The sequence below is a fragment of the Octopus bimaculoides genome, chromosome 3 (assembly GCF_046866305.1).
Source record: "Octopus bimaculoides isolate indiv1 chromosome 3, ASM4686630v1, whole genome shotgun sequence".
In the NCBI taxonomy this organism is placed as follows: Eukaryota; Metazoa; Mollusca; class Cephalopoda; order Octopoda; family Octopodidae; genus Octopus; species Octopus bimaculoides.
The window spans coordinates 2,911,092-2,922,279 of NC_142930.1; the positions used below are offsets into that span (position 1 = coordinate 2,911,092).

Genomic DNA, 11,188 nt, shown 5'->3' on the forward strand with positions numbered 1-11,188 from the left:
TACCTGTCCTAAACAAAATGGCATTACTTTTTGACTCACCCTCGTATGTACAACATAAGAAAAAAACAACACGTTTTTTTTTGTCAAGAAGCTCATGCGTTAGTATATATTTCGTAAAGATATCGAATATAGTTTTTAATAATTCGTGCTGCACTATTTGGGAACCATTAGGATAAAATGTTAGTAACCACACCATAGGAAAGACTTAGATAACAATAAATAATATTATCACAAAATAAAACAAAAACGAATAATGGTCTATATTCTCTTATTTTGTGTGTGTATTTTAAATGACTAACGTGACTCTACCTCGATGTAATTGTTAACAATATTTGTTCATCCAATTGATCTTTTCATTGATTTCCGTCGGAACTCTAAGCTCTTCTCCCTCTTCGACACCACCCACTTTCCTTTACCTCTTCGCTATACCCCCTTTTCCTCCTCCTGCCCCTTACTCTTACTCTGTCTCTTTCTATTCCCTTCTCTCCCCTCTTTATCTATCTATTTCTATATACCTCCTCCTACGTTTTTTTCCTTCTCTCTCTCTCTCGCCACACACTTTCTCTATATTTATCTATTTGTTATTTACATCACATTTTTTCATCTCTCCGCTTTTTCCCTCTCTCTTCATTATTCCTTCTGTCTCTTTGTCCCTCTGAATCAATCAAGCTCGCTATTTATCTCTCTCTCTCTCTCTCTCTCTCTCTCTCTCACTTTGAGGCTGTTTTCACTATAGATCCCTTCCTTTCTTTCTTTCTTTCTTTCTTTCTTTCTTTCACTAACTCTCTAGCCACTTGCCCCTCCCTCTTTGCATGATTACGTGTCAATCTCTTAATTCCATTTTAACCCTTTCACTCAACTGTCGGAGGGATCGAAGGGGTCCTCTAATGGGATCACTTGATTTGTAAGAAATAGCAACTAAATCTTTCTCATATCACGCCCGGCCACTTTAGGAAAAGGACACGTTGGATAATGTTATAACGGGTTCTCTGCTTTGGATTATAAGGGTTGCACGATCAAGTCTGACCTGGGGCTAAAAAACAGCAACAACACATGCACACACACATACACACACACACAAACATACGTAACAGTCACTTTCCTCATATACTTGCCCCTCTCTTTATTTCTGTCTTTCACTCCTCCTCTTCCTCTCACTCTCTCTCTCTCTCTATCAATCACTCCTCCTTCCTTTACCAACCAGTTATAAAGACTCTTCCTGCACTCACCCCACCACCCACCACGATTTTCTCTTATTTATTTACTCCTCATCAACCATTACACGACTGCTGTCTATAACAACAGGCTTCCACCGTTTCCCCCCCACTCTCTTACACTTCTTTCTATATCAGCGGCAAGCTTATATCATTTATAGTCAAAACATTCTCTCTTCTCCCTATTTGTCGAACTGACAGCAACACCAGCACACGGCCAGCCGCCGCCAATTTTATTTTCACTTTCTTTCGCATCTTTTTTCTATATTTTCGCTGTTCTTCCTCATTCTATCTAAAATGATTAGAAGTGGGGCTAATTAGGCCCGAGCGGTTAGATTGTAAATATACATATATATATATGTACAAGTTGTTATTGAAGACTGTATATATAATTACTCACACACACAGACACACACACACACACAGACACATAAACATACATACAAACACACACATACATATATATATACACACAACTATATAATTGCTTCACCCTTCCTTCTCTCTCTCTCTCTCTACATGTATATGTGTGTGTGTGTGTGTTTGTATAGTTTACCAAACCAACTTATAGACCAAGAAAAAAAGCAAGAAAATTAAACGAAATAATAATAATTAATACAAATTAAAATAATTATAATTAAAAAGCAATCGAACAAAGATTTACAGTGAAACCAACAGCACAAATCTATACATTTAAACACACACACATGTAATATCATAAATAAATAAAGTTATATTTACATACAAGCAACACCACTCGCATTTACATAAAACACACGTGAGCGGACGAATGTATATATCTTACAGTTGGACATATCTTCTATAAGACGCCGGCATACACACACACATATATCTTCTATAATCACATATACGTCGAATTCTTGCTGGATATACCAAATATAATAAGTTGGAAACCGGTCCAACGAACTGCTGTGGAAAAAAAGTTTGTATTTATTGATAAAATAATTATAAAAAGAGAAAAACAGGAAGGCATATTTAGATTTTAATTTGAAAAAAAAAAAAAGATAGTATATTTATTCAGTTGTTTTAATTTGTTAAAATTTATATTTTATATAAAATATTTCTAGAAATTATTTGTAAGTTTGATATTATTGTTGAAAAAAAAAAAAAAAAAGAATTATGGGTTGTCGAGAATCGAAAGAACAGTGTGGTCCAAATTTAACCGAAAGAAGGAAAAGCAATGTTTGCCAGGAACCTAATAGTATGGAGAGCGCCATACCCCAGGTCGATCCCCGGCTTCCGCTCAATGCTCGAGATATTTTCAAATTGAAGCAGTCTTGGAAAGGGATTAAACGAAACATGGAAACAACAGGAGTCGAGATGTTTATAAGGTCTGTATCGATTTATTTTCAAAATAATTTTTTCTTCATCAACTTTGCTATCTGCTGTATAGGAAAACAAAAAATTAATTTTATAATTGACAACTTCATTAAAATATTAGCACGAACCAAAAGAGTGCACAGAGAGGGGTGAGTTGTCATTCGGTAAATTTTGTGATGGATTAGGATGATGAGATTAGGAGGGTTAGGTGGAGGCCAGCACTAAATACGTGGTGGGCTAAGAGCAAAAACTGGGAGAACTTGCCTGCTTTTGGTATATTGGGGTAACCTGATGTTGCATGTAGAGTGTCCCGAATTAACTTTTGTCGTTGCTCCCGAATTGCAGATCCTTTTCCTTGTATATATCTCTTCGCTTTCTATTATATTATGTTATTATTACTATTATTGCTGTTTCGTCTTCTTGCATATAATTAAGGGAGGAGGAAAGGAGAGAGGAGCATTTCCCTTTGTCACCCTAATGTTTACGCGCCTCCAAATAACCCTTCATCACATCATAATGTTTTGTGCCATCCTGTTAGGTCCTTAATATTTGTGGAAACCCTTCATAGTTGAAGAAATTCTCAATTGCTATATATATCTTTGAATTGTTGTTCTCACTCTTGTACTTCATGTGAACACCCTTTTGTTTCTTGTTCGTTGTTTTGTACTCTCTCCTTAACGCATTGGATCCTCATGGCCAATAAAATAAATGGTATTATTATTATTATTATAAGGCGACAAACTGACAGAATTGTTATCACACCGGATAAAATGCTTAGCGGCATTTCGTCCGGCTTTGCGTTCTGAATTCAAAGGTTAACTTTACCTTTCATCCTTTCGATAAAATAAGCACCAATTGAGCACTTAGGTCGATCTAATTGACTAGCCCCTCCCCACAAAATTTCACACCTTGTGCCTATAGGGGAAAAAACCGTTAGTGTCGGACGAAATGCTTAACTGCATTCCCTTTGGTTCTTTACTTTCTGCGTTCAAATTCCGCCGCGGCCTACTTTGCTTTTCATCCTTTCGGGGGTCAATGTAATAAGTATCAGGATTCGATAGAATCGAGTTATTCCCGCTAACCGGAATTGCTGGCCTTGTTCCAAAATTTGAAAATGGTATTTGAAACTAATAAAATCAGTACCATTCAGTCACTGCACCGGCATCTCCAGATATATGGCCATGTGCTGCCCCAAATTAAGAAGAATTATTATTATTGAGAGGGCGATACATGGCAGAGGCATTTATTTTTTGGAACTAAAATTTTCCAAGTTTCAATATAACCAACAGACTCATCGTTTGTCACGACGATACCTCCAACGGCTTCACTGGAACCCAAGGAAGGAAGAAACTAAACTTGTTCCCAATATATTTGGACTACCATTTCGCCGCCAGAGTGTATGTTGCTTTTCATCATTTTTGGATCAATAAGAGAAAATTAAATGGAGTTTGATTAAAATAATTACACACCATGAAGTTGTAACAGCGGTACAAACTCTTGCTGTTATTTTTCAGATTCCAGCTCTTCACGATCACAGTTCAAATCCCGCCGAGTTCAACTTTGCCTTTCGTCTTTTCGGTGTCGATAAAGTACTCGCTGGGCACTGGGGTCGATTTAATCGACTTGACCTCTCCGTTAAAATTGCTGGCCTTATGCCAAAATCTGGAATAATAATTATTAAGAAGGCGGTAGATGTTTAAACGTATAGAGTTAGTCTAAATGTCTTAGTTTCGTTCGAGTTCGAATGTGATCTAGATTTATTTCGTCTTTCTTTTCTTCAAGATCGATAAAAGCTACCAGAATATATTTTGTCGAACATATACCATACCCTCTACAAATTCGTGGACATGTGACAATGAAAACTAGGAGACGGAAGGGTGGAAGATTAGGTTTGACCTTCGTATAAACGTCATTGTAATATTTAAGTCTTGTCTAAATAGCGAACTGGCAGAATCGGTAGAACTCCGAGCAGAATGCTTAGCGGCATTTCGTCCGTCTTTACGTTCTGGGTTTAAAATCCGCCTTTGGGGACTTTGTGTTTTATCCTTTCGGGGCCGATAAAATATGTACCAGTTGAGCCTTGTGGGGCCGATGTAGAGATTTTCACTTTAGAGATTTTCACTTCAGAGATTTTCACTTCATTCTTTGAGGGAGATCTAGCTTTTCATTTTCGTTTTTTATATCCCATTGATAACCTAATCCTCAGGTGCATATTTTTACCCTAATTATATCCCCTGTCATTGAAATTGGGGTCTCTGTGAACGAAGTATTCCTGTCAGTGTTGTTGAGGCTAACTCTATTGGAACAAGTCACAAACTTTCTAACCGTGCCAATCCCATCTTATTTTATATCATTACATTATGGGAGGTAGATTGGCAGAGCAGTTAAGAACGTCGGAGAAATTTAGCTTGATTTGTTCCAGCACTTTACGTTTTGAGTTCAAATCTGCCAACCCCACCCCATAAAGTAAATGAGGTACGGGAGTCGATAATATCGACCAATACTCTCCGCTCAGAACTCCTGTTCCCATACCTAAATCAATAGCAGTTTATTATTATTATTTGCATTTTGATGGCGGAAGACATATTCGATACAAGTGAAGAACGGTAATCGATTAAATAGGTTGCAAAACTCAAGAAGGTTACATGATTAACCGTTTCAGTTGTCAATACATCACGTGGTAGCTGTGTAAATAAACATTGGCGGCCTGGATTATCGTGATTACGAAAATTTGTAAGTTGCTGCTGATCAGAATCGCCGGTTCTGTTGAAATCAATCCCTTTTCTTTGTAAAGAGAAATGCATGTCGCTCGTAATATTCCTCTAATATACAATACCTCTAACAAACGGACAGAATACTTAACAACATTTCGTCTGTCTTTATGTTCTGAGTTCAAATCCCGCTGAGGCCAAAACTGCCTTTCATCCTTACGGGGTCGACTATATATAGTACCATAGAAGTAGTGAGATTGATGGTATTGCGTAAAACCCCTCCCCCTAAAATTGTTGACCTCCTGCCTAAATTAGAATCAGTTTGTATCATGGAAGAATCGTTAGAACATTGGACAAAATTGTGACTCATTACGTTTTGAGTTCAAATCTCAACCGGATAACCTTTGTTTTTCATCTGAAAGAGGTCGATCAAATAAAGTACCAGTCAAATACTGAGGTGAATTTAAAGCAGCCGGTTTTATGATTTTGTTCTTCGGCTAAAAATTCTTATCATTATTTTGTTTCGAACAAAGTTGGAGTGATGGCAGAAACGTTAGCACGCCGGGCGAAATGTTTAGTGGTATATTGTCTGTTTTTACGTTCTAAGTTCAAATTCCGCCGAGGTCGACTGAGCCATTCATCCTTTCGGGGGCGATAAATTAAGTACCAGTTGCGTACTGGGGTCGATCTAATCGAATGGCCCCCGCCCCCAAAATTTCGGGCCTTGTGCCTTGAGTAGAAAAGAATCGTCAGCATGCCAAGCTAAATGCTTAGCGCAGGGGTTCCCAACCGGTGGTTCCCTCGAACCTCTGGGGTGTCACGAAGCCTTCCCAGGGGTTCGCGTAGCTTTACTGGAAGTGGCTTGGGGTAATATTAGTTTCAGCTCATCAATTTCATTTTTCATGCTCTGCTCATAGTAAGGGGTAGCTGGGTAAGGGTCGCGAGTGCAAAGACGTTGGGAACTGCTGGCTTAGCGGCATTTCGTCCGTCTTTAACTTTCAGAGTTCAAATTCCGCCGAAGTCGATAAAATACGTACCAGCTGGGAAATGGAGGTCAATGTAACCGACTTAACCCCTCCCCTGAAATTGCTGGCCTTGTTCCAAAATTTGAGGCCAATATTTTGTCTTCAAAGATTTCCTGCCAGTTTTTATTGTACAACCAGACGCAATTTCCGTGGCCTCGAAGCTTATGCAGTTTTTGGCTTTCGAGACAGAAGAGCTGTCTCTATCCTGCATTTGATTTTTCTTTGTTGTTGTAATCGTTTCGTTGCTTCTGGTGTTACTTTAATGTCTGTTTATTGTGATGAATATATGCAATATGTTGGATGTGTTGATCTGTTGGTTAGTGACTGTATTTCCCATGTGTTGTGTAATGTTTTGGTCATTGTGTAATGTTTGTATGGAATATGTAACAATATCGGAAGTTGAATACGTAAAAATATATGTATTGTATCATTTTATTGGATATGGATGTGTATAAACTCTGTGCGTTATGGTATACTATAGGGATGGGGGTGGGGAGATGATCCTGTAGAATATAATTATTATTGGAGATCGACATAATAGTATTTACAGTGTTACAAAAGGTGTGTTATAATGGCGGATGTTAATTATGTAAAGAATGTATCATGGTGTCTGGTTGGACGTATGAGCTGGGTCCGTCAGGTATATTATTGGGCGACCATTATGTAGAATATGGGTTAAGGCGCGTGACTCAGTGGTTCGGGTATTCGGCTCACCATCATAACGTTGAGAGTTCGATTCGCTTTCAGCAAGACAGTTTATTTCACGTTGCTTCAGTCTACTCATCTGGTAAAAATGTATTGTACCTGTAATCCAAAGGGGTCCAGCTTTGTCACATCTTGTGTCACGCTGAATCTCCTTTAGAACTACATCAAATGTACATGTGTCTACGGAACGCTCAGCTACATGCATCTTAATTTCACAAGCTGGCTGTTCCGTTGATCGGATCAATTGGAATACTTGTCGTCGTAACTGACGGAGTGCCAAATATGTGATGGGGAGGGGGGTGGGGTGGCGGTGAGTTGCCAGAATCGTTGGCCCTTCGGAAAAAAATTGCTTAACGACATTTCTACTCGCTCTTTATATTCTGAGTTCAAATTCAGCTGTGGTTGTTTTTGCCTTTCATCTTTTCGGGATAAACTAAGTATCAGTGGAACACTGGGGTTGATATAATGGACAAGACCCCACCTGCACCCCACAAAATTTTCTGTCCTTCGGTCCATAGTAGGAACAATTATGTTCAGTATGTCTTGTATGAATTGTGTAATTTTGTTGGGAGGGTGGGTGGGGGACAATGTAGGTCATAAAGCGGGTATGTGGGGTATGAAAGCGTCATTCTTAAGGTTCTAGTTGTAGCTGGAAGGGCTGTTAGTTTTAACTGTGCGTAGTTTTGTTAGACCCGGTAGGGATCTAAATTTCTCTTCATAATCATTACCGTAATTAGAGCTCCAGTAAATAAATGTTGGTTTCAAATTTTGACACAAGGTCATCAGGTTCGGAGAAGAGAGTAAATCGATTATATTGCCCTCCCCCCCGATCAACTGGTATTTATTTTTATCGATCTCGAAGGAATGAGCGGCAAAGTCGATCTAGAGGGGACAAGCAAGGACAGACAAAACGATTAAGTCGATCACATCGACCCCAGTGCATAACTGGTACTTATCTAATCGGCTCCAAAAGGATGAAAGGCAAAGTCTACCGCGGCAAGTTCCAATTAATATTTATTTCTTTATTGCCCACAGGGGGCTAAACATAGAGGGGACAAACAAAGGATTAAGTCGATTACGCACTGGTGCGTAACTGGTACTTATTTAATCGACCTTGAAAAAACGAAAGGCTAAGTCTACCGCGGCGAGCTCCAATTGATATTAACACTGCTTTTAGTTCAAGTCTGTCTGATTTCCATTAAAATTTCCTTGTAGTCGACAGTTTTTCTGTCTCATTCCGCGAAAAACGGGTCGAGATGTCAATCAGACTACAAGCATTTTCATTCCAATCGGATCGGTCTGCTTTTATCTTCTTGTCGATCTTGACAGGTGAATCCCAGATTGTTGTGGTCAGATCGCCGCCGTCAACCGTGTTTGGTTCATACTGATACTAGTCTTCGTTTTGACTTTCAAATGTCAGAATATTGCTCAATGAACATAGATGCTGCATCGTTGTAAATTTGGACAACCTGAAACACTTCGGTAGACAGTTGTGTTATTATTTGGAGAGGAAGGTGAAGGTGTAAAGGAAGGCACTCGTCTCTAGTAAGTTCATTAAACGAAGTGTAAGAGTGACGTGTATAACACGAGTGAATTGTTTTCCTCTCAGCAAACGTATAAAGGCCAGAAAAACTAAACAGAGACGGAACTTGCTCTTAGCAGTCCAAATAACTTGGGATTTGTTGTGTTCCCTGGGTAGTTTTAAGTGGTTGTACCCGCACCACTAATGGGGCTGTTACTGTTTATACTATTGTTATTCCCATTTTTGTTTCCCATTTTTTAAATTTCATGTATACACCCGCCATTTTGTCATTTCTCTTTCAATGCCCCTCGTATATCACTTTTCAGAATTGTAGGTGCGTCGGACAAAACGCCTTGCTCTTTATATTCTGAGTTCAAATCTCACTGAGAACAATTTTATCAGTCATCCTTTCGGGGTGGGGTGGGGTGGAGTGGGGCAATGATATAAAGAACATGTTAATTTCAGTGTTACCGAATAGATTTTCTACTCAAAATGGTTGCTGAAGAATAAGCATTTTACCAATATCTTACAACATAAAACTCTTAGAGAAGAAAAAAGAATTATGAATTTATTTATTTGAAGAACTTGCTTGCATTCGACGCTAGATGCCGACGAGAGGCAGTGTCTACTATACAAGACAACTATACAAGAAGTAAAACTAAAAAAACACAAACAAACAAACTAGTATATGCAAGAATATTTTACACCGATACACATGAAATTTAAATGCGAAAATAATGACGTTTCCGTTGACAATGATAGCAGCGGAAATTCTTTAGCGAGGAGTTTAGCAGGAGCGACAGCAAGAAGAGAAGTGAAGACCGGTTCGATATAATAAAAAGAAACTATCAATCAAGTATTGGGTTAGACTTAATCGATTAATCGTTGCTTCTAAATTTACGATATTCGACCGATGTTAGAAAATATTATTATAAAAAGATTTTCTAAGAAATTCTCCGCTTCCTCCTCATCGTTGTTATGAAGGCTGCAAGCTGGCCGAATCGTTAGCACGCCGGACAAAACGACTAGCGATATTTCTTCCGATCGTTATGTTCTGAGTTCAAATTCCACCGATGTTAACTTAGCTTTTCGTCCTTTCGGGATCGATGAAATAGGTACCAAGTTGTACACTGGGGTCGATGAAATCGACTTCCCCATCTCCTCAAGAGCCGCTGGCTCTGTGCCAAAATTTGAAGCTATTATTATTATTATTGTTCTTCAGTAATATTATTTTTGTGGAGGCGCAATGGCCCAGTGGTTAGGGCAGTGGACTCACGGTCGGAGGATCGCGGTTTCGATTCCTAGACCGGGCAGTGTGTGTGTGTTTATTGATCGAAAACACCTAAGCTCCACGAGGCTCTGGCAGGGGGTGGTGGCGACCCCTGTTGTACTCTTTCGCCCCAACTTTCACTCTTTCTTCCTGTTTCTTGTGTAACGCTGCGATGGACTGGTGTCCCGTCCAACTGGGGGAAGCACATACGCCATAGAAACCGGGAAACCGGGCCCATGAGCCTGGCTACGTTTTAAAAGGGTGCATAAGAAAATAAAGAAGTTTTATTTTTATCACGTGCTTTCACTGCACTACCGAGCTCAGCTCTGTGTGCCTTGAGTATATGTTGTGGTGCTCTTATTTTCACTGTATTATGTAGGATGTGTGCGGTGCCAAGTGGTGCCATTTTCTCTGTTATAAATACTTGTAAGTCTATATTATTATTATTATTATTATTATTGCATGCTGCCACTGTAAAATAATTGGATGCACCTCTATGGTGATTGGCTTTGAGCAGACTTTTGTCTTGTTGATGTTGCATTCACTGTATCCTAGGTAATATAAATGTGAACTCACTAATTGTGCTATTTTCTACATGGTGAGTAAATGTCTAGTATTGTTGCTCCCAATCTCCACATTCTGTGTATTATTATTATTATTTGACTGACAGAATCAGTAGCGTTGTGACGTTATTACTTTTCCGTACTTTAGTTTCGTGACTCACTATGTTGACACCGTCTCTCCATTTGGTATCCCGTAGCGAACAAATCCCCAACCGACATTATCAGCTCTACGCGTGGCCTTCTCTATCAGAAATCATTATTGGTAAAAGTGCATCAGAAAGTATGAGACAATATAAAGTTCTCGGCGAATACAGTTTTGCTACTGATTCTACTTGTGTTAGCGTTATTATATCTTTTAATGAAGCGGCCTTCACGACGAGGTCGTCTGATGCTTGGATATGTTCTACATATGACAAGAGCAAGTCCACAGAACTCCAAAAATCAATATTAAGGCAGTGAACAAATGAATGTGGATCGGTTTCATCTTTTGGAACAAATCTCAGACAATTTTGGTAGATGACACTTCCATTCCTAAAGTGTATATTCAAACCAGTGATGCTAGGTAAGGGATATCTGGAAGTTTCCATAGTTCTTAAGTTAAAAGTTCTACGAATTCAATTCATTTTCGTCGAGGCCCAGAGTCTCCGCGAGAACATTGTCACTGTTAACCACTGGAAATTGTTTTCAAAATCCAAGGACTGACACACCATCGATGGAGAATTTGGGAACAGAAAACCTGGCAGCGACAACATCCAAAGCAACAATACTAACATCAACAATAGCAGCAGCAACAATAATAATGGTTTTGGCACCATCCCAATAATTTGTGGGGGAGGG

At 39.1% G+C, this 11,188-nt stretch overlaps 1 protein-coding gene across 1 annotated transcript in view; it reads left to right on the forward strand.

The window, feature by feature from the left end:
* Positions 1-878: 878 nt before the first annotated feature.
* The window catches only part of LOC106880257 (neuroglobin), a 127,773-nt gene continuing 117,463 nt past the window's right edge, over positions 879-11,188 (forward strand). The window contains exon 1 of the mRNA XM_014930123.3: positions 879-2,566. Within this exon, the coding sequence (XP_014785609.1) occupies positions 2,355-2,566 (212 nt within the window). The 5' untranslated portion in view covers positions 879-2,354. The remainder of the gene's footprint in view (positions 2,567-11,188) is intronic.